General features: G+C 34.7%; 4 protein-coding genes across 5 annotated transcripts; 2 read left to right on the top strand and 2 right to left on the bottom strand.

Annotated features, from left to right (window-relative positions):
- Nucleotides 1-132: 132 nt before the first annotated feature.
- LOC105948809 (myosin-2) lies at nt 133-10,196 on the bottom strand. Its single transcript, XM_012972040.2, has 24 exons — nt 9,126-10,196; nt 8,328-8,429; nt 8,090-8,233; nt 7,850-8,000; nt 7,717-7,744; nt 7,344-7,512; nt 7,172-7,235; nt 7,031-7,044; nt 6,850-6,934; nt 6,289-6,392; nt 6,021-6,159; nt 5,567-5,685; nt 5,251-5,403; nt 5,077-5,166; nt 4,709-4,786; nt 4,196-4,354; nt 2,927-3,127; nt 2,536-2,741; nt 2,320-2,455; nt 2,064-2,193; nt 1,643-1,756; nt 1,461-1,564; nt 1,090-1,293; nt 133-921 (listed from the first exon to the last, which is right to left on the bottom strand). Exons 1-24 carry the CDS (start codon nt 9,579-9,581, stop codon nt 472-474), a joined length of 3,600 nt encoding a protein of 1,199 aa, XP_012827494.2. The 5' UTR covers nt 9,582-10,196; the 3' UTR covers nt 133-471.
- Nucleotides 10,197-13,842: 3,646 nt separating this feature from the next.
- LOC105948730 (uncharacterized) lies at nt 13,843-15,523 on the top strand. Its single transcript, XM_012971957.2, has 3 exons — nt 13,843-14,082; nt 14,195-14,249; nt 15,174-15,523. The coding sequence occupies exons 1-3, from the start codon at nt 13,986-13,988 to the stop codon at nt 15,331-15,333; spliced, it is 312 nt and encodes a 103-aa protein (XP_012827411.2). The 5' UTR covers nt 13,843-13,985; the 3' UTR covers nt 15,334-15,523.
- Nucleotides 15,524-16,384: 861 nt separating this feature from the next.
- On the top strand, nt 16,385-20,298 carry CCDA (cytochrome c biogenesis protein family). Its single transcript, XM_012972128.2, has 12 exons — nt 16,385-16,684; nt 16,776-16,886; nt 17,113-17,168; nt 17,859-17,989; nt 18,084-18,169; nt 18,258-18,289; nt 18,364-18,525; nt 19,163-19,235; nt 19,350-19,450; nt 19,605-19,697; nt 19,791-19,837; nt 19,944-20,298. The coding sequence occupies exons 1-12, from the start codon at nt 16,585-16,587 to the stop codon at nt 20,014-20,016; spliced, it is 1,065 nt and encodes a 354-aa protein (XP_012827582.2). The 5' UTR covers nt 16,385-16,584; the 3' UTR covers nt 20,017-20,298.
- Nucleotides 20,299-20,741: 443 nt separating this feature from the next.
- Nucleotides 20,742-25,796, bottom strand: LOC105948831 (auxin response factor 6). Of its 2 annotated transcripts, none has more exons than XM_012972067.2 (14): nt 24,888-25,796; nt 24,736-24,798; nt 24,396-24,511; nt 24,156-24,254; nt 23,996-24,052; nt 23,743-23,901; nt 23,566-23,650; nt 23,296-23,386; nt 23,045-23,209; nt 22,849-22,971; nt 22,667-22,742; nt 21,531-22,568; nt 21,180-21,370; nt 20,742-21,094 (listed from the first exon to the last, which is right to left on the bottom strand). In XM_012972067.2, exons 2-14 carry the CDS (start codon nt 24,773-24,775, stop codon nt 20,896-20,898), a joined length of 2,439 nt encoding a protein of 812 aa, XP_012827521.2. In that variant the 5' UTR covers nt 24,776-24,798; nt 24,888-25,796; the 3' UTR covers nt 20,742-20,895. The 2 variants fall into 2 exon arrangements, with proteins under 2 accessions (XP_012827521.2, XP_012827520.2); XM_012972066.2 differs by having other exon boundaries at nt 24,396-24,514; nt 24,888-25,457.
- Between the last annotated feature and the right edge of the window lie 2,180 nt (nt 25,797-27,976).

The following is a 27,976-nucleotide window of genomic DNA, read 5'->3' on the forward strand; positions in this document are numbered from 1 at the left end:
TTTAACTGCCATTCCATTTGCCAATCCATTTTTAAATAAATTAATAATCTTCTCTCAGTAAAACCATGAAATCGAAAAACTGAATGTAACATATAAACATATAATATTTGCACGAAATAAATCTAGCATGCCTAATTTAAACAGCTCTTAATTAGAAGACTGAAAGGAAGTAGCAAATTACAAGGTGTTTGATTTTGTGCTCCTTTCATTTTTCTTCCGAGTGGGGTTTTTCCACACTACCTATATCCTACTACATTCTAAACCTTACTACATCAACAAACACAAGCTATACACGAGAAACGAAGCGAAGCCATTAACACAATGACAACATCACACACACACCCCTAACTATCATAAACCGAAACGATTTTTCCTGAAAAGAAGCATCTGACAGTCATTGCAAAGTTGCTTATATAACCAAATTATTTTAACATACAAAGCAAATAAAAATAATCGAATTATTGATGGTTATTAAAATCTTTTAGTTCTCTTTCCCCACCATTTCCGACGATATTTCTCGGCATCACCATATCCGAGCCTGTGTGCTTTCGCCTTTGCTTCTCTTAACCGAACTTTGAAATCCTTTTTCCATGCCTCAAATTTGTACTTCAGGCTCCGTATATCCTCTACTGAATTTACAGTATCTGCTGACTTAACCTCCACAATTGCTTGGGCTTCGTGGTCGAAATTCCGCCTACTCTGTTCAAACTCGTTCGCAAGAGTGCTGATTGAATTTAAGCCACCGTTTGTGTTGGTGCCATTGTTCAAAATTCTGGTAGGGGTGCTACCGCTAGGAGTGTGTGGTCCAAAAGACATCTCCTCGGAATCGTAAAAAGAAGGTGATTGGGCCCCATGATGTTTTTCTGGTTGTCCTGTTGTGTTATCGGTACCAAGGCTCTTTTTTGCCGCAGCTAAACTCATCTGCAAATACGAAAACAAAAAGGAAACTACCTATTATGAAAATTCTCGAGCATAGTTCTTTACACACAAACAGAAAATAAAGTTCGAAAGCTTTTAGCTGGTTGCTCTATATACTAAAGTCTTGGCATTCATAACAGATATTTTCTGAGGAATACTATAAATGCTTACTTGTAAAGATGCCATCTGCTTTTGCCACATTTCCTCCATGGATTTCATCTTGGTTTCGTATTCCGACCAGCGAGACTCGAATTGTTGCACTTGCTCTCTCAGGGCTGCGTTTTCTTTTTCCTTTCTTCCGAGGGCCGCTTCTGTCATCAAAATCCGCTTTTGAAGTTCTTCAACAATTGAAGGCAATACTTCTAGAGGCAGATCCTGCTCAACCAATGAAAGCAAAACTTGTTTATAAAATTACAAAATGGAAATGCAAATGCAAATCATGCTAGAAGCGTCTTTTTTCAGTTAGCCACACAAGAACAAAAGATGTGATACAGGATGTTACGAAGCTTAAAATATCTCCTTCCAGCATTTCAACACAGTACCTTAATTTCAGAACTCCTCCTGCCTGGTCTCCGTTTACTAACATTTGACTCTTTTGAATCCTGAAGGCTAGTAAAATACCTCCGTACCAACCACCCACGGATGACTGCACAAGGGAATATATTTAAATAGGATAGTTCGTCAAAAATCATCTGCTACAGTTAAAAGCATATAGAAGCTTTACCAGATTGTATTTGCACGACTGCCATAAGCTGCTCATCAAGCTTCTTGCAAGCAGCCTGCTTCTTCAAACTGAGTAAAATACTGTACTCCTTTCTTGCGATTTCACCACGAACGTCTGCATTGATGATTAGATATATATAAGAACAAACAGTGTGCCTTTTGATAATTGGTACGTAGGGTGGAGCAGAAATAAAATAAATATGGGGGAATTGACATGTAGTTCGATTCTTATAGAAGAATACAGATAATAAGCAGCAGCAGCATGTGAATCAATCTGCCACCCGATAAAAGAGATAAACTTATTGTGGCACAAATTCAAAGAAATCATCGGAACAACAAACGTATTTTTCCTTGCCCATCCATTTCTAAGAGCAAACTGAATAGTTCTAGTTACAAATGATGCTGTAGGAAATGGGACTTACATGATTGTAATGTTACTACCCCTCTTTTAAGCTCGTGAAAATACCGACGAGCACGATGACCACGGAAGCACTTCTGCACCTCAAGAGTACCTTGCAGAACTTGTTTTCGAACATTTTCCAAGGAACCAATCTGTAGTCAACACAAGATCAGAAAATCTTATAATACTCCATTAGCAATCCAGAATACAATCAGCGCAACACTGCAAAAATTGACACATTGAAATATGATAGACCTTTAAACAAAAAACAAACTCACCTGTCCCGTTCGGAAGTATAATTTTGTATAACCAACTTGGTACATCTCAGGGAGGATATCGAACTGCTGCAGAATGGCAACTGATGTACTCAAAGGATCTTGACAAGTATGATTTTCAGGAAGTAGAAACCCATATCTGAAAGTCATGCCAACAAAGTGTAAGAGATCTAAAGTACCCATAAGAAGTGGATGGACGTGAAGATAGTAGTAGTTCACCTTCTTGTGAATTCTTGATGTGTCATCCGGGTGGGGTATCCAGATCTTGCGATCCTAACAACTTCTAGCACCCCACAGCATCTAAGCTGTTCTAACACAAGGTTTTTATCGAACATACCAGGAATATGCTTGTTATTAGGCTTTATACAACGAATGAAATGTGGTGTTGTGCTCTCAAGCTGTTGCATTAATTTAAAAAGCTGGTCCTGCAACCATGTAAGTTATTTCAGGAAACATATCATGTATGCTGAAAACCAAAGATAAATATAATTGGCACATTAACAAGTGCGCAAACAATTGTATTATGCCTGAAATTAAAGTTATCACATCAAAAGGAGAATCAATTTAAACTCTACAATTGGTCGTGGTGAGGAAGAACAGGATTATTTACCTTGAATTTTGTGGCCACACTTTGCTTCTGACAAGCAGGCATTCCCACCTGGATGGGCGAACTTGCAGGCTTCTGGGGTTGTTTGAGCATAGAGGCAAACAACTGCGATAGCTGGCTGGTGCATGATGAGAGTAATTGAATGATTTCAGAATGCAAAAGATCTCTGTTTTTCTCCAAGAATTCCCCTGTGTCATAAAGAACCTAGAAAAAGCCTCTCTCAGTAAAAAAATTTAAAATGTGATATTGGAGGGACCAATGTAATAACATAGGTCAAAGACAATAGCTGCTACTTTATAACTTCAATGTTTAGTTTATCATTCTTGTTTTCTCGTGTAAGGAAACATATAAAATATCAATGTCGACATTTAGCAAAGGAGCATATCAACCAGGAGAAGAATCTTGGAGCACAAGTGAGGTATATCTATTTACATAATGCTTTGATTACAGCAGGGCAACTAACCAGTTCCCAATGCAATAGGACTCAATCTTATTCACAACATAAAAAGAATCCTACTCTTTTGGTATGCAAAGATAAAAATATCTTAATGGATAACATGGAGATGTGCACTTAAAATATTCAGCAGTGACATATCTAACATCTCGTATTTACGTGGATGCTATTTTACCCTGTTCAAATCATACAAGTGTAGACAAAATTCAACTAGCATACTTTTGTTTTTAAAAAATGAGAAAATATACAGTCAAGCTATACCAGTCTGATATTTTTACATCGTGGACCATGAATGTGAAGAGGTTCAATAAATTTCATAACTACAGACCACTGGAGAAACAGCTTACAATATAAAAGGGAATTCTAGTAAAAACTAAGGACACAATCAGTAATAATGGATTTGTTGAAAATATTTCTCCAACAAAAAATTGGAAAATGTATGTATATTGCAAACAGAATCACATGGTATACCTAAATATGTTTTTGCAAAATTCAAGGACGAACTACTTTTAGCATCTTGCCCAATAGTCAGATGATGATTAACAGTAAACGAGGGTTTAAAACCTTCCAAAAGTAGAACATTTTTCCAAACAAACAAGGCGGGCAGGCTAAAGTTGAAGGGAAGATGTAACAAGAATATTTGTCGTATCATAACATATGTTCTTGCTTCTTAATGTTACACTTTATTCCAACTGTGCACAGGAGTTATACCAGATAAATAATCCACAGTTCTGTTCAGATTTCTAATGCTGCAGATAGTCATTGCTCAGATTGGTTTAAAGAAATTCCATGAAGGTGTAACCATAAGTAACACTTACCTCTCCAGCATAGTGGCGGACAGTAAATGCTCCATCGCGTTCTCCTTTAAAACGATGATTACCCTTCAAGTGCTGCTTAAGCTTAGTGGTAAGAGTTAAATTTGTAGCTTTGGGGAAATTTGATTCTTCATCAAGTAAAGATATTAGCCCAAGAGGTCTCTGTTAAAAAGCACACCAGTGTGAAACATAAATAGACAAATTTGTAAAGAAACGAAAAAAAGTCACCATAGCCGCATTTCAATTTTTGCAGGCTCCAATAGGTCTACTACAAAATAATAGATAAAAACGATATCTAATAACAGTGAGCAGCACGCAAAGTTCAACCAAAATCTATCATAATAGGACAATTTGGCCTAGCACGTAAGACCTCTTACCCGCACATTCAAACATAAAAATGAATTAAAATTAACGCCGTTAAACCATAAATGACCCGAGAACAAAAATAAAAGATCACAAAAATATGACACACTTGCTACTCAATGTCGAGATTCTTGAATATGGGAAGAGAACTACCTTTTCGAAGAGATCCAAACAGTCTTGGTTATCTTCAAAATCTATTTTTGTCCAGTCAATTCCGTCTAACTCGTATCCCTGTAGAAAACAATATACAACAAATAAAAAAAATAAACAATTAAATAAACAAGAAAATAAACTTGCATTGTCATTATTGTAACATTCAGGATTTGGCGAATAAAAAAAATAGATGTGAAAATGGAATATCTGTACGCTAGCTAAAGTTCATGGAAAGCAAACATGTCGAACAGGAAAAAATGCAATCCCCAATGATATGCATGAAGTTAATTGCTTCATCTGATAGCAAGGAATAATAATATTTAAAGCCCATGAGCTCGAAATCATTGGAACATGTATTAGATGCTTACCTCTTGCTCAAGTTTGAAGAGATGTCGGTTAAAATGTTGTTGGAGTCTCTCATTAGCATAATTTATGCAAAACTGTTCAAAACTATTTTTCTGCAGCCAAGAAATAAAAAAAGGAAAGGAATGAGACGGAGCTGCATCGTAGTATAATTACAAGAAAAGGTTAACACAACTTACCTTGAATGATTCAAACCCATAGATATCTAGAATGCTTATTGATCTCCCAGTGTGTTGTTTGCCCATTGCAAGGGATAAGTTGATCTTTTCTACCAGCCAGTCAAACAAACTCGCGTAGATGAACTTAGCTAATGAGTCTCTCGTGTCAATTGCCTAAATTAGAGGGAGAAAACACCTTCAACACAGACGTACATAGACGAAGTGACTAGATAAAAGATTTTTGCAAGTATCGAAGTATGTCTCCCAGAGTAGCAAATAACTTTCATTTATCCACATGTTTTTCAAGAAAAAAATGAATATGTGATAACATACTAACCTGTTGCAGCGTCAGGTTTTTGGCGACCTTATCCTTTCCAGCTTGTATACTATAGGTTGACAGAGCAAACATTAGGTCCTGAATACCACATCCGATCAAGCCAGCGGCATTAGTAACAGCTGCAGCCAGGAAAATCGTGTCAAATAGTCAAGGGAGTCGTAACCTTCAGATAAAGTGGGCATAATAAATGTAGGCATAAAATTCTTAATCAAAAAGAAATGCTCTCCATGTAAAGATAATAGATATCTCAGTTATTTCGGAATGTGATACAAATGAACTCAAGTTAACATAATCATGTCATTTAATGCTTATATTAGTTCATTTGGTGCAAAATGGTTTTGTTGCAAGCAGAATATTCTTCTATGAAATGATATCCCAAAGTGGATAATATACAGCGAAATAAAAGAGCTGAAGAGACAAAAAGAGCATAAACTGCAGGAAAATATATAGCTACCTTCATCTGCAACAACCTCTATGTGGTTTTCATTGTCAATAACAAGAAACGATATGTTTCCCAGCCACAATACTGCAGCAAGCATCTCAAAGGCATGCTCCTGGTCATCTTTGCAAATTCTGGTAGTATTAAAGGCGTCCTAGAGAAAGAAAATCAACAGTAACATGAAAAAATATACTGAAAAGAATAGATGATCTGCAATTGATTAGCTAAACCACAGTGAGTTGCAAATCCAGTACATAATACTGTGCAAGGTCGGAAACATTACCATAAGCATATGAAACTTCTGAGCATCATCGACATCATGGATCGTCAAGCAGTCACTCTGATTGAGATAGCTGTAATCAGAAGCCCCTTTTAACCTCAACCTACCTGAAAAAGAAACCATGTGCACGAGGTAAATTATAGAAGATACTCACTTTTCGATTTTTCCATAGTTTAGTAAGTCATATATTCTGCATGAAAATCTTTCATCCACCTGCTGTGGACAATAAAATATTTCATAATCTGAAGACTGCACCTACCAACTTACAAAAGTTTGAAATGCCAGTAATACTGATGTTGTTTTAGTGAGTGTGTGTAATTATATAAAGATCATCAGTTAAAACACCACGAACACTCTGTTCATTGAGTAAGTTCCGCACATATTTTACACTTCAAAATGCATGAAATAGTTAGGCAAAATACATAATCAGGGTTCACCAACTCAGACAAAAACCATTTGAAAGGTCCCAGTAAAATGAACTCTGGAAAGAAAAGAAACATAAGAAAGAGAAGTAAAGGATAAAAAAAATGCAAGACTAAAATGGGACAAAAGCTGAAAACAAACCTCGGAGATCATCAGGAGCCCCAGCACATAACTGATAGAAAATGTGATATGACCTTTCTCCTTGAGCCAACTGAACAACTCTTGACTGATCCAATGACATATTTTGTTTCAAAATGTTAAGTTACAGGGGAGACATAGATCAGAGAAGATAGTCAACACTGTTTCAGATAGAAAAACTGACCTTCTCAAGTAGGACTGTGTAATTGATTCAGCAACAGATGATTGATATGCACCACATTGTAGAAAAAAGTCATTTTAAAAAAGATTCAACAAGTAGTACTATTCGCAAAATTCAACTTGGCAAGTTCAAGCATATGCTTACAAGTTTGTATCTTAGCGCCACATATCTTTCCAGCAGCAGTAAAGTGGATCTCAATCAACTTTCCCTGAACCAAATTTGGAATATCATCACGCCATATATTTATATGTTGGTTTGCTAAAGATTAATGTAGGATGCCTCTTGAATTAGGGTGTAATGGACAAACAGAACTCACAAATCGACTAGAGTTGTTATTCCTGGCTGTTTTAGCATTACCAAATGCCTCCAATAAGCAGCTTGTTAGCAGGACCTCAGACTCTATTCCACCACTACCCCCACCAAGCGCAGCCAAATATTGCATGGCAATCTTGGCTGTTTCAGTCTTCCCGGCACCACTCTCCCCACTACAAACCATAACAACGAATTATTGCTTTCCCAGTAACATAATATAACATATACAATAAAACACAACAGAAGCATTTCATTTTGTACTGACAGAAAAGCATTTAACCAAATGAAGTAGTATAAGTCAAGCAACACGTCATAGCATCAGAAGGAGATCTGGCCCATCTGGGTAAAGTAACAAGAAACAGAGAGGTTCAACGAACCTTATGATAATTGACTGGTTTATCCCATCTGCAAAATTCATAGTAGCAAAAACAAATGAGATTTAACTCTTCAGCCTAGTTCATATGTCAACAATAAGGATCAATCAACTTAATATAAAGTATTGTACCATACCTGTCATCATTTCATTATATGCTGTGTCAGCAAGAGCATAAACATGAGGGCTGTCCAGAAGGTTTTGTCTATAAGCTGTAACAAAGTCATTCCCGTATAGCTGGACGTCTTTGAAAGGATTGACTGCTACTAAAACAGGGCCTGCTTTACTCTGAGTACAACAGCAACAAGAAATTGATAAAAGTGTAAAGAGAAAGCATTTACAGCACAGATTAAGAAAAATGCTAGATAACTACTTACATATACTATGTCACGAGAATATCTATACTGAAGATTGTGAAGAACTGAAGGCTCGTTCAAATAACTAAGTTGTATAAGATCATCCACCCCCTCAAGGATGTCCGGATTGGCAGGTAAGAGGTCTTGTGTGGGAACTGTCACAACCTATACCAATAACATAGTGAGTACATAAAGTTTCCCACTCAATTCTTCAGTGTTATCATAAATACTAACTATATATGAGCACATATGAACTAACACTTTCATCCAAAAGCCGAACAGAAGCTTTTTCCCCTGAAGTTGATTGTATTTGCCCCGATTGCCATGGAACATTGTGTAGCCGACACCAAACACGAAGTTTCTGAACATAATTTAAAATGATTGGCCAGTGATCAGATCTAGAATGCAAAATGTTAAAATACTTAATAATTTAGCAATATAAGATGCTATCCATGTCATTGTTACAGCAATATAGCTACCATTTGAACCCCTCCAATATTCTAAATAAAACTCATCTTAAACTGATACCACTGAAATCCTTAAACTTATCTAAAACTTATTTTTGTTCTTAACCATAAATTGCACATAAAAGATTCAGAATATAATATGGCAGAAATGAAGATACGAGAGGAAACAATATGAGCCAGTTGCATATCAAAAAATAGGTATCCTGACTTGACATCTTGCAGAAAAAGTTGGATCTCAGATAAGGAAAGAGAGCTAAGACAGAAGGCTACTATTTTCAGATTCTAGCAAAATAGTAGTTATTATAATGATTGCTAGGATCCTTTTCATTGCTTGCTTTTCAAGCATGCGTATAGTTTCATGAAAACGAAGAAGCCAGAACAAATTATATGATCCTCCATCGCAATTGGTTTCCATTTACTCAATCTGGCATCATAAGAAACAGAAACTCGTATATGAAATGTAACCACAGAAAAAAACTAAGGTTCACCCCAAAACCCGTGATTAATCTTATAAAGACCAAGCATCTAAATTGTGCAGAAAAAAGATCAATACCAGCAATCAGACAACAAAACCGAACCAAATCGTCTACCTTTTTAATGAAATATCCCAAGTTGTCATCCAATTCGGGCTCCCTAAACCCTTGGAGCAACCCCGATTTGGAGTTTTCAACGTTGGCCTTGGTTTCTTCGTCTGCTTTGAGATCATGTCCTTTCTCATCTGATGCTGCCATTTGGTAAGGTGATTCCCCTGGTTTCATTTCTCTAACATTTTTAGAACCAAAACTATTCCGCCTCAATCCTTTTCTTTCTTCCTTCTCCACATTAGAATTGGATGAGCTCTCGGCTATGTCGAGTTCCCCAATTCCAGAGCTCGTAGGCAGCGGCCGCTTGGTGGACGGAAGGCGAGCACGAGAGGTTGACCTGGGACGTGCTGGCAGAGCTGGAGGCATGTCCTTCGGCTTCTCATTCTCGTCTCTTTGCCGGAGAGAATCCAGCATTTCCTCCAATGAGCTCCGAGCCATTGAATTCGGCGATATAGACAACATTTTGTTCTCTCCTTTGAGGTGGAATCCACCGCAAAACCCTCCAATTTAGATCAGAACCGCCCAAACGGAGGCTTCGCAATTCAGATTCCGAACAATGTCTAAGTCGACATTGTTCAAAAACATTGAGGCTAAAACCCTAACCTAAAACAAATTCCTAAAAAAAAAACTCCGATGCTCCGATGCCACCTACGGTTTCCCCAGATGCCGAATTACCGTTCGGCGAACGCAATTCTCAGGTGAAAATTGCAGGAAAATGTAAAAGTTCAAATCTTTGCAAATGACAAAAGAAGCCAGAGCAAAATCCCCGGGAAAAAAAACAAAAGCAGAAGCAAAATTGAAAGCGGAAGCAAACTCGGAGCTCGTCCGCAACGGTGGAGCTTCTTGCAGAGAAAGGTTTATTAAAAAAAAACAAAGTCCAAAAAACAAACCTCGAGATTTGTGGTTTAAATATGAGATTTACGAGGCTAATTATTAATTAACGCTTGCTAATGAAACAGATAATCCTAATTAAACACAACAAAAACCTTCCATGAACAAAAGGCAGGTTTTCTCTTTTTTCTGCAGAGCCTTGCAGAAGATTTTAGGGGGGTATTGTATTATTATTATTATTATTAGAAAAAATAAAAAATAAATAAAAACAGGAGATGCATGTGAAGAAAAACAAAAGGGAAAATGGAAACTGTACATACATCATGCGCAGATTTTTGAAATATTTTTGGGGGAAATGAAAACCGTTGAGATCTGATAAGGCAATAATTAATTAAATAAATATAAAATTGTGAGAGGGTTTTTTTTTTAAATAATAATATTAAAAATTAAATATAAGAAAATAGGAGTAGTTGAATATAGTGACATGGGATTAAGTAAGCGACACGAATTGAAGTGGATAAAATAAGGACACGAATGTTTTTATTTAGGTCCATCACGTAAATTTACAATTTTAGTCTTTTCCCGAGTCTAGTTACAATTTTTGGTGGTCCTCTTAAATACTCTATTTTCAGCCAATAAATTAGTCAATGGGGAAATTATAGTTTTTTTTATATCATATTAATGATTGTCAAACTGTAAATTGAATGAGGAAATTACTTTGTCAAAAACACCAATCGTAATTATAAAAAAGAAATTAATACAGTCGTGACTAGCAGAATCGTACTAGTTTAGCGAAATATTAAACCATCGAAATAATAATTCAATATGTTTACATCAAGAATATATCTCGGTGGTATAAGTTTGACCATAATAATAACCTAAAGTTTCTGAAATCTAATTTACTTGTGTCAAATTATATGAACTAAATCATACGTTGAATTTGAATCGTAATTTTGACCGAAAATAATTCGATTAAATAAATTAGAGATAATATTAAAGTGGGCCATCCAAAATGGGCCTAACATTATTATAAGTGGGCCCGGCAATAACAACTACTACTCCCACTGGATCCTTATCCATGTCCGTATTTATTTGGTGCTCCACATTTTTTTTCCATTTTGTTGTTGTTTAGTTAGTGACAAAACAATGTGTTTTCTTTTTTAAATCTTTATTATTTTTGAATTTTGAATCTTTCTTTATATCATTATTATTATTCTGCCCGCGCTTTTTTCTTTTCACAGTTATTAAATTTTGATGTGAAATTATTATATACTCCCTTCGTTCCCTATTAAGTGTCGTTTTTTGTTTTGCACAAATATTAAGAAGCTCAATAAATGTATCTTGATTTTAGGTAAAATATATTAGAAAGACTAAAATAACCTTAATTATTTAAGGGTTTATTAGGGATAACCCCCTTGTTCATATTTTTTTAATGAGGTAGATCCAATTAATTTTTCCCTTTTTGAGATACACCCAAATTTGCCAACTTGGCAAAATATATTATATAATTTCCCTTTAATACCCCTGTTTTATTTTTGAACGGCATTTATTTCCTTAACTACGTGATATGAGATTTGCTGATACGTTACCTAAAATCACGGAATAAATTTACGTGAGTTCATTGGCCGTTTCTATCAAATCGTGTACAATCTGTTTTGAAGATTTTCTCCAGCGTTTAATCGTTTTTCTATCGTCTTTGAAGATTTTTTCACCGCGTGAAAATAGGATCGGATTTGAGCGTTCATTGTTGTACGTTGTTAAGCGGGTATGAATGCGTTTTTTTTCGTTTTTTATTTTCGCTGTATGTCCAGGGTTGTCGTGTACGGTGGTTAGACATTTTTAAGAGTTGTGTTGATACTTGATTCTATTAAGTATAACGTTTTTTAATAAAATTACGTCGTCACATATACATCTTTATTTTTGGCTGATGATGTTTGTTTGGAAGAGGATTCACAGAGTTATAAGAGGATGGTTCACGCAGTCGGACCAGAGTTGTTTTATTTGAGCGTCGTAGTTGGTTTATGCAATAATTGAAATAAATGTCTGCTGTGGTCGAGTTCATGAGTTTGATCCATATTGATAGTTGGTTTATTTGTTTACAACAGTCGATTTTAGTGTGCTCGGTAGTACATTAAAATATATTTCGTAGTCTTTTTTAATTTAGCGTATGGATTTTTCATTTTAAGTTTATTTTTGATGATATTAATGTATTGTCATTCAAATGTATTTGCAGTCTATTTAATCATTTTTAAGTATTCTGCATTTTTTATTTTGATTCATGATTTTAGGGTTTTTTTATGGCGAATTTCTTACGGATTTTGTTGAGGTTTGGTGGGTTGGTTGCTATAAAGATGTGTTTACGATGTAATGGCTCGGTAACTTCGGTTAAGTGATAAACCGTTGTAATACAGTAGTATACTATTATGAATACCGTATGATACTACCATTATCATTTTATTATACTATTATGAGATTATTAATGTACTAGAGTTTTTTAACTCGACATATTGGTTTGATTGTGTTATGATGTGTTTTATGTATTTTATCAAAACCCTAGATTGAAATTATGAGATTATTAATGTACTATTTTATTGGTTATGTTGGAATACTTTACGTTGGTTTTGTTCTCAATGTTCTTGTCATTTTAGTGGTATATTGTTTGTAACACAATTTCATATCACTAGTATAACCGTAATATACTATCATAGCAGATTAATGTACTATATTGAAATTATTAATATACTATGTGGTTGAATAATACGGGATCCGTAGTCGATTAACGAGATCCATAGTCGAATTAGATCAATAAGATAGTCTATTACATGATATAAGGAAAATTACCCCAATTGATTAGTATTTCAAACAAACATATTATTCAGTTTCCATATATATTATTATTTTTTCATATATATTATTATTTACCCTAATCGTTTTCATATAATAAGGAAAATTACCCTAATTGATTAGTATTTCAAACAAACATATTATTCAGTTTGATGTTATTTCAAAAGGTAAAGTAAGATTTGTGGGATTTGATTGAGGGTACTTATGTAATTTAGAAAAGTTTGGGTTTTTATCAAAATGGCAAATTTAAGTTTGGGTCTATCCCTATTATTTGAATGTCTAAGGGGGTTATATCTAATAGACCCATTATTTAATGATGTGATAAGAGAGAGTTAATGCTTATAGTTGAATTAATAAACTTAAAATAGGAAAAAATACATTTAATGCAGTATTGGAAATCTAAAGTGACAGATAATATGAAACAAAAATATTTTTAAAATGAGACATTATTATGGAACAAATGGAGTAATTTGGAAATTAAAATTGAAGAAGCTAACATAGAAAAATAAATAGGAACAAGTGGAGAATATGATATTGACAGCTAGAGGTTACAGATAAGTTTGTGGTGTCTTCAATTTGGATTTTATGAACCTGAGTTAAAAGAAGAAATAAAGGAGGACACTTTTGCAAAAATCAGTGGCCAACATAACATATGCAAGAAAATAGTATGTACAATTTTTAAGTGGTTTTGTTTTATTATTTTGTTTCCTGCCTGGCATTTCAATCGATGCTGAGGTGGCACATGCCACAACTAACTCATCATTAATCGGATAGTTGAAATACATCGGGTGATTTTAAACCGTTTAAATACTCGTTAACTAACTTAATTCTTCCACAACTTTTATAAATTAAAGCTGTATTTGATATTTGAGTCCTTCATATTTTTTTTATATAATCCCAAATTACGGACATTATAAATATTTTACCAAAATAAAAATTAAAGTTTATTCCAATAAACACATCAACGAAAGTTTATTTCAATAAAAATTGAAGCTTATATTTTTATTTTCTTTTTGAAGTTTTTATTTATTTTGCAAATTTCTGGCCCAATTAGTAGACGGCCCAAATAAAGGAAGGGGGGTTTTCCGACCAAATCAGTTTCTTCGTCTAGGGTTTTGAATTTTAATTATTATTATCAGAAGAGAAAAGGGGAAACACCTAATTCCGCGTAGAACCTCTGGAAATTCGACAATGGCGAAGAACAGACAAAAGAAGAAGAAAAATGGATCGGCTGAAACGGCTATGGATATTGCGCCAGCTGATAATTCGTCCAAGGGCGAGTCTCAAGGTACCAACTCTCTGTTATACTTGTTTTTTTGTTTCTCTTTTGTTCGTTTATCATGTTTCTGTATTCCGTTTAGCTTGAAACAATAATCTAAACTGAAACTTCAATTTTCCAGCTATGGACACATCTGAGAATTTAGGTTCCACCGTTTCTGTTGGTGTATCACTCAGGTCAGTTCTAATTTAACTTATTATTAATTGTTTGGACTGAATTGTTATTTTTTATATTGTAATTCTGCGTGACGATTAAGCTTATTTTCGTGTGAAATCAGTGTTAATTGTGTAAATATATTGAAGCTAAGTAATAAAAGAAATTCACACACTTATCATCTGAGATTAAATAGAGGCGTATGTGCTCCGGTTAGTTTACAATGTATATCACATGTGTGTATAAATATCGTTATTTTATATATTCAAATCACAAATTTTGGTGCAGAATTGATTATTTTGTTTTTGAAGTATGAACAGATAATTTTTGGTTCTTGCATGTATAATAAATTCCCTTGTGTGAATTACAAATCAAGAATTTTAGTTGATGACAACCTTCTACCTTCTGAACTTGGCTAGAACCGGTTGTTTCGCATTTATTGCTTATTTGTTGGATGTGCGAAACAAGGCTACTTGAATTTTTTGTGTTGCAATTTCTGAGTATAACATGTGCTGTTGAAGTAATTGAACTCTTGTTTCATAAGATTGTATGAATTTGTCGTGTATACTAAATTATACACGTTCTGTGATGAAAGAATCTTTTTTTGAGGAGTAGAAATTTACTGTTTTGTCTTATTTGGAATAAATTTGTCGATCTAAGGTTACTTCTATTGTTGGTTTTGTCTTTGTTGTTGTTTTACATATTGAGCTACATGTTTGGAGTTTGTTACTGACAAAAGAGATGGTTAATTTCCTTAACTTACTTTTTCCCATGTAATATTTCATCAGTTTAAAGCGTCCAATATCTCCTAATTGTGCATCTCGACTAGTAAATCCTTGGCTGAAGGAAGTCTTTCAAGATTCTTGTGTCAACTTAAAAAACATGAAAACTTAAAGATTTTTTAGCTTGTTTGAAATATCCTACAATTTGAGATATTATTGATGCAGGAAAACGAAGAAGGGGCGGCCCATGAAGAGATCAAAGAATGTGCGGAAGTTAAAGGCCGTAGCTAAAGCTATATGTCAAACTGAAAAGTCGGTCGAGAAAGTATCGAAAGGTGAATGCAAGACTGTGAGAACTAAATCTGCTAAAAATCTTTACGATTAATTCTCACCGGATATAAATCCTACTCTTAGAGGCCTTAGAGTATGTTAGTACGTGTAATATTATTTGTTTCTTGTTCACCGGCAACTTATTATAGATTTTTTTTCTCCGTTTCCTACTGGTAGTAATTTATTCAGTTTCGATTTTCTTAAGTTTGCCAGTGAAGAAATGAAATATATCAGTTGGGGGCCAAGTGTTATAAGTTTGAGCTACATAGATATGCACATTTGAATTGGCTTTTTCTGTTTTATTTGAATTGTATTACCTCACTGTTTACTGACTAAAGTTATCACCTTTACACTGTAAGTTCAAAACCATTTTTCTCTAACACATCTCCTTAAAATTACTTATTTTCTATTATCCTAAGTCAATTTTGAAAGGCTACTATTTATTTTTTATTAATTATATTACCCATTTAAGTTCGTATAAAACTATAAAATTATGCATCCTTTTTCTTCAGAAAAACAGTTTATAATTATTGGGAGCCTTAGAGCAACTCCAATGGAGGCACTAAATGAAGTATCAAACTAAAAAACTACCATTTTGATGTTCTAAAATTAAAAAAATCCTTCTCCAATGGAGGCATTAAAGGGAGAACTATTTTGATACTCAACAATCCCGAGGTGCAAAAATACTCCCTGAAAAATGAGGTATCAAAAATATAACCACACAATTAACCTATCACTGTTTGACACGTGGCATTTAAAAATATAATTATTCATATACTTAAAATTTGATAATCTATTTGATACTTGTGGTTGGAGTGAATTTTTTTTCAAGAAGTATCAAAGTATTATATCAAGTATCAAATGAATATTTAATGCTCCATTTTGATATCTCCCCACTGGAGTTGCTCTTATTAAGCTGAGAGCGAGTATATATTATTTGGAAGTTACTCATATATCCATGACAACAAATGCGATTATTTTAATGCACTAAAGTCTCGTTTGGTTGATTGTAGAGATTAGCTATAATTAACTAAATAGTACCTCGGGTCGATGCGCAAAACATATTTGTTTTACGTAATTATGCGCGAGTGTCCAAACAATTTAACGGAAGTGTGTTGCCTGATTATGAACCAAGCGAAAAAAAAAAAAAAGAAAAGAAAAAAGAAAAAGAAAAAGAAAAAGAAAGTCAACAATAAAATGGAAAAATATCGAAGAAACTCGGCCACTGTATTTCTCTCTCCTCTTCTTCTCTCTCTCTCTCTCTCTCTCTCTAGCCGTGTAAATTCGATACAACAGAAGATTGCAAATGAGGATTTCTTCACTAAACAGTTTCAGTAACAACCTTCGAATATCTCCTTCAATTCCATTTTCGAGCTTCAATCATCTACCCACTACTACTGTTCGTTGTAAGTCATACTGGAAATTCCTTTTTTTTTTTTTTACGCAACTGAGGAATTCTTAATCCTTAATTTTGGATTTTTCTATTTTGTTGATTAGGTAATTATGACAAGGAAGAATCGCAATTCCTTAAGCGTGCACCTGTTAATGAAGAAAACATTCGTACGAGCAGAGTTGATCTCACCACCGCTTTCATAAGTTCCGTTGCAGGTATTCAAATCATTGCTCGTGTTTTCCCCAATTTGTACGACAAAAGTGCACTGTGTAATTAATTAAGGAAATTCAGTTGTTGGGTTTTACGTTACAGTTTGTTGCTGATTATTTTTTTTTTTTTTTCTGATTAAAGGTTCAGAATTGTTTATAAATTGACTTGAGTTGCATATGCTGCAATATCGAAAACTCCATAATAAATTATTGCATATTCTCTAATGTGCAGCTGCGACTTTGGTTGCTACTCCGATAGCAAATGCTCTAGACATGGAGAAAATCACGGTGAGGAACTAATGATTTTTCGGCTTCCGAGTTTTAGTTTCTGTTTTACTTTGTTTATTGGAGTAAGAAAATTTGTGCTTAGATGGTTGGAAATGAATTAGATTGTACGATTAGAGTGTTCTCGCCGATAACTAAACTAATCCAACTATTATCTCCTCCTTCTGCTTATTACAATTCTCGTTGATTCCTTGAGGAAGATGTTAATTATTACTCCCAATATTTTTTTTTTCAGTGATTATGTCTTTTTGATATGGTGCAAAGAGTTACCAGCAAAGTAAATCGATAGTGATATTTAAGTACATGAATCTTCTATTGTTGTTTTTTCCCACATAGTTGTATCTATGTTACATCGATGCCATGCAAAAAACTGTTTTCTATGTCTATTTGCACGCTGAACTAGAACCGAAATATGAACTTAAATTTCGGAATTAATGCTTCTACGTTTCTGAGTGTCCTTCTACTTACAATTGTAGTGTGTATTTTAAAGTTTTCTTTCCATCTTTAATTTCTTTATTTTGTGATCTTTGGTTATACGATTGTACTCGTTTAGCTGGAAACATGAAACGAAATTCTGTTAAACCCGCACAACTGATCTATGTGGCAACACCTTAGTATTTCTAAATCTTTGCTTATAATATCTTCTATTAAGCATCACTTGCATATCCATTTTTATTTATTTTTTTAATTTAGGAAGCGACGGGTTCTTTGTATACACTTGCTGAGGGTAACACCGGAGATTGGCTTCAAGGCATATTATATTCAGCTAGTCAAGATGCTAACGTGGCTGTACAGGACCAGTTGTCAGCTCTCAGTTTTACTAGGTTTTGTGTCCGTTCAATATATGTTCTGCTTCGGATTATGATTCTAACAAATCTTGTAAGAATTGTGAACTTGTTCTCGTATATCTAAGTGCAGTTTAGCAGTCATTTTTGGTGCCGGTCTCGTAACCAGCCTTTCACCTTGTACACTGAGTGTTCTGCCATTAACCCTTGGTTATATAGGTATGGACTCTGGTTAGGAAATTCTTAACCCGTGTTAAACTCTCGTCTGTCTTTATTGTCTTACTCTTTCTGGTATGTAATATTTTAGGGGCATTTGGATCTGGGAAAAGCAAAACAGAGGTGAAATTTTGAAACATTTATTTGTACTTTCTACACTATTTTTCGGGAATTTCTGAGATTTTTTTATTGGACAGGTCATTAGCAATTCGATTTCGTTTGCCATGGGATTGGCTACTACATTAGCACTGCTTGGTGTAGGAGCCTCGTTTGCTGGAAAGGCGTACGGTCAGATAGGTCAAGGGTTGCCTATAGCTGCTTCGTTTTTAGCTGCTGTCATGGGATTGAATCTCTTGGAGGTATAATTGATATTGTTGTGATTCTATGGTTTTTTATTAGGACTTCATTTAATTAAGAAATATTTGTAGCATGTAAGTTTATTGCATATTGTGGTGTAAATCGGACGGATCGGGTCGGAATTAGCACTTTCAGAAAAATTCCAATTTGTTTTCGCCTTTCGGTAGTAAAATACTAATTCCAATTCCGTTCCCAAAACACAAAATCGAAAAAATCAGAAATTGAATTTTTGGAAATTGGAATGAAAAAACTTGTTCCAAAATTGGAAAATTTCGGATCGGAATAATGCCGAATTCGGATTTTCCAATTTTTTTTATCACCTATAGTAAAAAAATACATAATAATATTGATATTGTAACTTACAAGTGTAATTTTCGGAAAAAAATCGGATCAGAAATCGGGATCTAATATGTATTCCATTTCTGTTAAAATAAATAAAGAATTAGGGATGAAAAATATTGTTCCATAATCAGAAATATTCGGATCGGAATCGGCGGAATTCGGGAATTTGTTTCCAAGTCCCACCCCTTGCATATGAGATATATCTTAGGAAAAATCCTTACCGCGCTTTTTTATTTATGTTTTGATTTTTGCGTTCGAACTTAATCATAACCTTTTCCTGTTGGTGAATGATTTCAGGTGATTGAATTACAGCTTCCTTCATTTCTCAGCAACTTTGATCCTCGTGCAGCTGCTGCTAATTTTCCTTCGAGTAATAATCATTCATTTAATCTTTCACTCGGTTATTCACAATATCGAATAATGCACTTTGATAACTAATAAATGCTCATAATTTAAATAATTTTTTTTTTATTTGATCTGTAAGGTGTCCAAGCATATCTGGCCGGACTTACATTTGCATTAGCTGCATCGCCTTGCAGTACGCCTGTGCTTGCTACCTTACTCGGATACGTTGCTTCGACCAAGGTCTCTTTTTCCAACTTCTTTTCAAGCATATTTGTTATTGTTTTTTCGCGGATAAAATTAAGTAAATATCTACATTATTTTCCTTTTTGCGATCTAACTTTTTTCACCCAAATTTGAATTCTAATATACGATTGAATTGCATTTTGTATTACAGGATCCGGTTATAGGTGGCAGCCTATTGTTGACATACACAACTGGTTATGTTGCTCCGCTTCTTCTGGCTGCTTCCTTTGCTGGAGCATTACAGGTACGTAATTCGATACCTCATAATTAATTGCTGCTGCAATATGTAAATTATTTTAGTTTTTAATAATTATTTAATCTACGGAGTTATCTGCAGAGCCTTCTTTCGTTCCGCAAATTTTCAGCATGGATCAATCCAATGAGGTAAAATTACACACAGCTTCGATTGCATGTCTTTTTACTACCAATGCTTGAGAAATATATTTATGTCAAAGTTTCTGGTTCTAAGGTAATTTTGGTTTATTTACAGCGGTGCCCTCCTCCTCGGCGGGGGTGTGTACACCATGTTGGATAGGCTTTTCCCTGTAACAATGGCAATGTAAATGGCAGTGACAAATGGTCTGAAGAAATCGGAGCAACGATCAGTTCTGATATTCTTGATTCGTAATCTCGGACAATGCTGGGAACTGACAGAAAAGTACAAAATGTATAAAATGTTCAGGGTTTAGATTTCATGCCCGTGATTAAAAACTAGACTCGTAACTTAATCGAGCATATGAATGATAACCAGTCGAACATCACTATGTAGTCCCTATTATTGCACAATCCTATGAAGAATATTGTTCAATACAAAGATTTCTTTATCTAATAAGATTTACAATAAATGTGAGAGCAAGAATGAAGCTTAAAACAAGAAGGGAGATTGTGGCACTCGGTGTGCAGCTTGGTAAGATGAGTATTGCAGCTTAAAATTAGTGAAGTTATACACATGCCTTCATTTACACCTTGTGAAATTAGGTGTTGTGCCTGCTAAAAAATTGTGTTCAATGATTATATCAAACTTTCTTGTTGCTCTAATGTAATTTATTCTCAGACAACCCCCATTAATAGATGATTAGTAAAGACCTTAAATAATGTTTCATCCTACAATGTTTTTTTCTCTTTTTATTTTTAGTCATTTTAATTTATAAATAAATTAATTAACATGAATAATAAAGACCTCATTTTGGACAAAACCATGAAAATATATAACTATCTATTTCAAAGATAGTACCGTAGTGTGGGCAATATTATGGAATTAAGACATAAAAACAGAGGATTACCATAATTACAGAACATACTTATCTATATAAAAGGTTTTAGGTTAGAAACAGAATTTTCTTGCCTAACACTTACCAGAGCTGGAAAATGATGGTAATAATATTGTACAAGCAAGCAGAGATAATGTATCTATATATATAAATAAAAAGAAGAAAAACTGTTCAGAAATGAAGAGTGCCAACAGATGGTATGCCAGCACTAATATTCCTAGACTCCTGCTGTCCTCCATAGCCATCGCAACTCCCGTTCGATCTCTGTCGATTATTAACGGAGTTTAAAAGTTCCAAACCCCGTTTTCCCATATCTTGAATCTCCTGTGGCGACAGAATCTTTATACACCACACACTGTTTACAAACTCCCTGATCATCAAAACATATATATACGTTATCAGAAACGGTAATTGTATAAACATAATCTCGAAATTCAGCTGAAGAAGAAACTTACTGCCACGGGTCATCACCGAGAAGAAGAACATCGTTTTCTCGGTCAACAAATACAAGCTGCCAGCCTGATCTCAACGGGCCTTCCAATTGTCCTTCAAGTCCGAACATCTTCGAAAGCTCACTCCGCAGCTCATGGTAGCTGCTAAACTTTGTGATATCCAACGACCTTCCAAACGACCCCGACTTATAAACCTGTACACGAACAAAGAAAATCGATCCACATTTTTAAATATTATATATTCGACTTAACATTAGATGATAAATGTCGTTTCATTTTTAACGTTTCAATTTCAAATGTTATTTTGACCTTTTCTAGTCTTAATTTTGCAAAAGTCAAAACACATCAACTGACCTTAACGAAGGTTCTATTGGGAGGATTTGCGTTCCCCGCGTTACTATCCGAAGACAGCAGAAAACCCGACTCGTCAATGCAGCCGCTTGAAGTGGTGACAGCTGGATTCATCGAGTAATCGCTATGCATGTAGCTAGACGAGGCAAATCCCATGCTTGCATTATCGATTTCGTTACTGTTCTGCATTAGAAGGGATGAGGAAGAGTCTATATTAACTCCGAACAGGAAGTGGTTTTGAGGGTCGGTAGTTTCTTGTTCTATAAGGCACTCTCTGCCAGGAAATGGAGGCAAAGAAACTGAATCGTGGGCTATGTTAGCCTGTGGTGACATTCCACCAGAGAGGAGTGGATCGAGAGCAACCCTCTTTGTGGGCCAGCCACTTTCTTGGCTGACTGAGCCCAATAAACTGTGCAGGGGCGAATTAATATTGCCCGCAACAGGTTTGATGTTTGGAGACAGTTGAATCGGAGTTGACGACAGTTGATTTTGCTGATGGATTTGTAAAACGTTATTATTAAACGAGTTTTGGTGGAGCATTTGTTGGTGAAGAAGGTTAGTAGCATGTGATTGTTGTTGCGGTGGTGGTGGTTGTGCCGCCTGAGGCTGGTAGCTGCTTAATGGAAGACTTTGAAGAAACTGAGGCTGATTCATCATATGCTGGTGCTGCATAATCGATGAAAGCATCTGTTTGGTGGGGTCCACCATAGCTTGGTAAACATCGTTGTTTTGCATGGCGGTAAACGGCTGCTGCTGCTGCTGCATCCAGGTTGGTTGGACCCCCATTCCTTGTCCGAGAGATTGAATTCCTCCTCCACCACCAAAACCATCTCCTCCACGGAGCCACATGAGGTGAGAGTTCAATGCCATGTCATCACTCTTCATTCCAGCGAAGGATGGGAAGCCAGTTGGTGGCGGCCATGGCCGCTTCAGTCTCAGAGGAAACGGAGAAGGGTACATCGGAAATGTTGTTAACGGCTCGATTTCCCAAAGTGACACTCTTTGCTGCTTTTCTCCAGCAGTAGATTCATCCCAGCCAACCTTTTTCACCAAAAAGTGGGGGAAAATTCGATTTTTCACAAATACATAAACTAGAATTGAATAGAGGGAACCTTTGATTTCGCGTTTGCGAGGCGTACCTTAACCGAACGCCAGTGTGAATTAGGCCACCTGACAGAATCCATGTCACTTATGCCTGTTATTGTGCCCATGTAGCTGCAATTAAAAAAAAAAAAAAAAAAAAAAAACACATTATCAAAAGCCGTACAAAAGTAGATACACTTACATATATATAACAAATTAAATGAGACAAATCACTTACCGACGAACACTAGATTCTTCTGTCTCGAACAGCATGCGGAAGCGCATGCCGACAGAAACCCGAGTGTGATATACTGCTTTTACGTATTTGGCAAGAGGTATCACGAATTCAGAGGGACTAGCTCTGAATTAAAAATAATATACGTTAGTGGAATTGTGAATGGCTTGGCCATTAATTGATGAAGCACTATATATACCTGGGATTATAAAATATGGTGAAACGGCTATTTGTAGAAGCTGCATGAGCGGCAGCAGCAAGCAGGCCCAAATGCATACTATCACTCGATAAAACCGAAGAAGGCATGACTGTTTGTGGCCGATTAGCACGTCTTATACCAAGAAACAGTTGGTTCTTTTCATTCCTGATCAAATGCAAAAACCGGACAAAAAGTCTTGTAAATCGATAAAAAAGAGATATCGTCATAATATAGTGAAATTAGTTGGCTACCATATGAAAAGTACTGAATCGCCAGCAACGAGTCTTTTTGCACTCACGAAAACGCTCCACCCTGTAGTAAGAAGATGCCTCTTTGGCTGACCTGAGATACAACGATAAATTAAGAAAGCAAGTTCCAAAGAGCATATTCCATCACAAGAATGAAAACCACCCTTATTTGTAGGATGGTAATAACTGCCGGGGCACGTTTTTGAAGACTAGATTTAAGCTTAATGACAACCTAGAATCAAGAACCTCTGTTTTCTACAATGAAGAACTCACCCCGGAAAATATGTCTGAATTTCCACTCGTTGTTATGAAGATCCCTCGCAATCAACTCTTGAGCTGGAGGTTGGAGGGAAAAGTCCTATATATGGGGTGATATCGAATGACCATACATGCCAAAAAAAAAACCGAAAAAATCTGGATATTTTACGGTCACAAGGTAAATTTTTTTACCAATGGTGGAAACACTTTTTCAGCTGCACGACGCGGAACTGAAAATCCACCATGAGTACTGGTGTCGCTAGCTGTCAAAGTCTTGCAGAAGTAATTCGTCGGCTGTCTGCTCGAACAACCTAAATCTGCTGGAAGAAACGACACCTCCTTCTGCTCTTGCTGCACAAGAACCAGCCCACATGGATTTACACAACAAAGTAACCGGAAAAAAAATCTGATCCAGAATTCAAGAAAATGAGGCTGAATTACATACTGGGCTCAACGGTTGCAAGGTCAACTGAGCATAAACTTCATCTGTCTCAATGTCAGCCTGGTTAAACAAAATCCATCAATCTTCTTGAAGAATCTTGCAATAACAATTAATTAATTAATTAGCTAATAGGGACAAAATAGAAATTCGACACCACACTTACGTGCATAGTCACGTTATGAAGCTGACAAATGAGTTGCGGAGGCAAGGTTGGATGATTCGGTATCTGAGCATCAACTTCCTGGTTGGTAGATACAGCAACCTGTGTGTATATATACATTGTAAAATAAATAAATATGTTTATAAGCAAATTTCTAGAAATATGAAACAGCGTAATAGCAAATTTTACGAAGAACGATAAATCGAATTTAATTATGTAAAAAAAAAAAAAAAAAAAAAAAACCTGCTCGCTGTGGCCTTGAGGAAAATAGACAACATGACTTCCAATACAAGGTAGAGAAACGAGAGGACCGGAACAAGCATGCCATAGTTCGGAATTCAGACAGTTCTTTTCGCCGCCTGCTAATCATATTTTATTTCAACAACAAAAAATTTTTATAACTCACAATTTCCTTAAACAACGGTTTTCGAATCATAACAGATTTTGTTCCAAAATTGACTTTAAACTTTACAAAAGAAGAGGAATATTATTTTCTCAAAAAAGATAATTTATGTTTTTTTTTTCTTTTGCAGATTAACACACTCTCTCTCTCCTCTCTCTCTCTAGAAGAAAACAAATTTACCTTCAGGAGAGGGCTGATTTAGGGCAGCAGAGGGTTTCATATTGCAGATTCAAGAAATAAAGGCTGTAGCAGCAAACACCACAACAATCAACTTCAAAAATATCCAAAAACGAATATTAAAAATTCCCCAAAAAAATAGCATAGTAACTGACCTGAAATGCAATGGCACCAACCAATTTCAGCTGCTAATTAATATCCCCTTCCCTCCGCCAATTCAACACCAGCACTATGTGAACCTTGGAGATATTTTACAGAAAATATATATATTTATAAATGTTCACCCAAAACCAATTTCGCAGCAGAGCACAAACAAATTCAGCATCCTCCGCTCTTGATCTTCGTCACCAGATACTAAACCCAGATTCTCACACAGACTAACCCTAAAATCTAAAATAACCACCACATTTCAGCTCAAAACCCCCCACCAAAAATTAATGTGTTCAAAACAAAATTTCAGTTCAAACGAAAAGGGGCGAAGAGAAAAAAAAAACTCAAAATGGACTAAATTTCAAACTCTCTTCAGATCTCACTACAAAAAAAAAAAAAAAAAAAAGCCCCAACTAATTTTCTGAATTAAACATTTTTTGGCCAGAATCAGCAGCAAGTGTTCTGCTGCTCCTCTAAAAAGCACGGATTTCGCAATCACACTGTATATCAACTCCACTTATGCATGCGCATCACTCTATCTAACCACAAAGGTACATATAAATGTATATAATTAATTATAATAATTATGTATATATATATAAACAGCAAAAAGCTTTGAATAACAGATACTAATAGTAGTTGTACAAATGGTGAAACTGAAATACCACAACAGTATTTTGCTCTGCTTCTTACTTCAACTTAATTTTTTTTTTTACTAGCCCTAAAAATCTCTCTCTATCTGCAAATTTATGCATCTATCACTATCTATGAGAGACTACGAGTATTGTAGAGTTACGAAGTTGCTGTACATTGTGTTCCCCCCACCCTCTCTCTCTCTAGAATTCAGTTTTCTCTCTCCTCTGCTCCAATCAGTCAATATTCAATACAACCTTTTCTCCTCTTCTTCAGATGTCAATTTATTTTTTTCATTTAAGCCATGAAAGAGAGATATAGTGTGTGTATGTAGGTGTAGTGTGTGTGTCAGAATTTTTTTTTTTTCCTTGAAAGATGATGTGGTGGGAGCAGTGGACCATGCAATAATTAAAACTTTATTAGAATTACTTATTTACAATTTTACCCTTTCAATTTATTATTATTTATTAACCAGAAAACTCGCCTGCCTTGATTGATATTTTTTTATTTATGGTGGGGCTATTGGTAAATAAATGCGGAGAAGTGGGCCTTGAGATAACAGGACTAGTAGTAGTTGGGGGTTTCTTTGAATGAACGATCTGCTGTCGTTTTGATGGGCCATTTGCCAGCCCAACTAGGACTTCTTTTTTTTTTTCATTTTCTTTTTAAAATTTAATTGCTACTTTTTAGCAATTAATATTTCGGATAATTCTTAAATCATTGTTCGCCATGTAATTTTTTTAATTGAAAATAATAATAATGATTAATTTAAGATTTCACATATTTTTACAGATTTATTGTCTAGATATTTTTTATTCTGTCTTAAGTACTAATCACAAAGTTGGGGACAACCACAAATGTGGGAACTCCAATTTATGACTATCTACTAGGTTTTTATCCCAATTGTCTAATAATTCGGCTATTTATTATTTATGATGTGCAAAAAAAAATATTATATTTTAGGCCATTATTATTTTTTATTTTTTATTTGGCTTATTTTATACCAATATGGGAAAGCCTAGTTTGGATCCAATTTTCCATGTTGCTTTCAAAATCCACTAGTGTAAATGACATTAGCCAATACTTACATAGTACGAAAACTTCAACTTCTGAGTATATCAGTATTTCAAATACGTTCGTGTTCGATACTCGATAACACTTATTGGACACCTTATCGAGTATTTTACAAATTTTTAAAAGTTAGAAACATGTTTCATTTTTCAATAAATTCCTAAATATTTTTGTTACTTTCCTAGTTATGTACATGATTTAATGATGAATAATAAATTAATAGTTGATCATAATATTTATTTTGAATATATTGGTATGGAAATAATATATAAAAAGAAATTGAGTATAAACGAAAATATATATATATATATATATATATATATATATATATATATATATATATATATATATATATATATATATATATAGCATGTTCATGTTTATATACACACCCCTGTACTTTTATTAACATTTACACGTTTCTCTAAAGTTTTTGTATCCTCATTGTTTGGACATATGTCATTTCTCTGCCGTATAGCAGTTTCTCTGTCCGTGCTACATAGGCCAGCACTATTTGGTTTAACAACTAACTAATATTTATTTCAAATTTCAAATAAAATGTGATTGTATTTGAATTTATACGTAAAATAAACTAGGAAAGTTGTCCATCCTAAAAAATATTAAAAAAAAAATCATTAATATAGAATTATGAAATAAATCATTAATTGAAGTGAATGATGTATAATAAATAAATATTAGGCAAATGATGGGAATGGAATTTTATTTGCAGGGGTCACCTCACTATAAATGAAACACATGTACTGTTTGGAGAAATATAAATTCCACATTGACCCACTCATTTGGTACCCCTATCTAGACAGGTCCATCACTCTAAACAATCAGCAACTACCTATACAAATAATAATTCACTTTAAAGTACCCAACTCCACCATTATTATTATTTTATTACTAAATAAACTCATTTATTAAAATGTGCATAAATTACACCCAACTCCTGAGGTTACGTGTAATTACACACATTGAAATTGTAAAATAACAGATATTATAAAATAATTTATTTTTAAAGTGACAAGTACTGTGTAACGGATGGATGGAGTATAAACTCCTCATATTTTAAAAAATATTATAGAAACATCCCTTGGAATTCATTTTTAATTTAATTGAATTCTAACTAAAGTATTATTGTGTTTTAAATAAAAGGGCATAAGTGAAAAAGGGCAACACGTGCAATTTTGGTGGAAGCGGTGGTGCTATTTTAGTAAATATGATAGAAATATTCTCTATTATTTCTGCTACGGAAACAAAAATAAAAAGAGAACGGGATACAGATTTTATTGTACGGTGTCCGTACTTGCTACGGTCCACAGTTCCACTGTGTCTTCTCTGTTGCAGGCGACAACGTAACGCCGTTTTCTTAGATTTCATTTAA

The sequence above is a fragment of the Erythranthe guttata genome, chromosome 13 (assembly GCF_056151865.1).
Source record: "Erythranthe guttata isolate IM_541 chromosome 13, IM_541, whole genome shotgun sequence".
Taxonomy (NCBI): Eukaryota; Viridiplantae; Streptophyta; class Magnoliopsida; order Lamiales; family Phrymaceae; genus Erythranthe; species Erythranthe guttata.

Bases quoted from the DNA above. Each gene is read 5' to 3' on its own strand.
- CCDA (XM_012972128.2), top strand. From the start codon at position 16,585: ATGAGGATTTCTTCACTAAACAGTTTCAGTAACAACCTTCGAATATCT. The intron at 16,685-16,775 runs GTAAGTCATACT...TTTGTTGATTAG, and splicing joins ACCCACTACTACTGTTCGTT to GTAATTATGACAAGGAAGAA. The intron at 17,169-17,858 runs GTGAGGAACTAA...TTTTTAATTTAG, and splicing joins TAGACATGGAGAAAATCACG to GAAGCGACGGGTTCTTTGTA.
- LOC105948809 (XM_012972040.2), bottom strand. From the start codon at position 9,581: ATGTTGTCTATATCGCCGAATTCAATGGCTCGGAGCTCATTGGAGGAA. The intron at 7,236-7,343 runs GTGAGTTCTGTT...AATTTGGTTCAG, and splicing joins ATAACAACTCTAGTCGATTT to GGAAAGTTGATTGAGATCCA. The intron at 3,128-4,195 runs GTAAGTGTTACT...GGCTTTTTCTAG, and splicing joins TCCGCCACTATGCTGGAGAG to GTTCTTTATGACACAGGGGA.
- LOC105948730 (XM_012971957.2), top strand. From the start codon at position 13,986: ATGGCGAAGAACAGACAAAAGAAGAAGAAAAATGGATCGGCTGAAACG. The intron at 14,083-14,194 runs GTACCAACTCTC...TCAATTTTCCAG, and splicing joins GTCCAAGGGCGAGTCTCAAG to CTATGGACACATCTGAGAAT. The intron at 14,250-15,173 runs GTCAGTTCTAAT...TTATTGATGCAG, and splicing joins TCTGTTGGTGTATCACTCAG to GAAAACGAAGAAGGGGCGGC.
- LOC105948831 (XM_012972066.2), bottom strand. From the start codon at position 24,775: ATGAAACCCTCTGCTGCCCTAAATCAGCCCTCTCCTGAAG. The intron at 24,053-24,155 runs GTAAGTGTGGTG...TTGTTTAACCAG, and splicing joins TTCATAACGTGACTATGCAC to GCTGACATTGAGACAGATGA. The intron at 22,569-22,666 runs GTACGCCTCGCA...TTGGTGAAAAAG, and splicing joins CACACTGGCGTTCGGTTAAG to GTTGGCTGGGATGAATCTAC.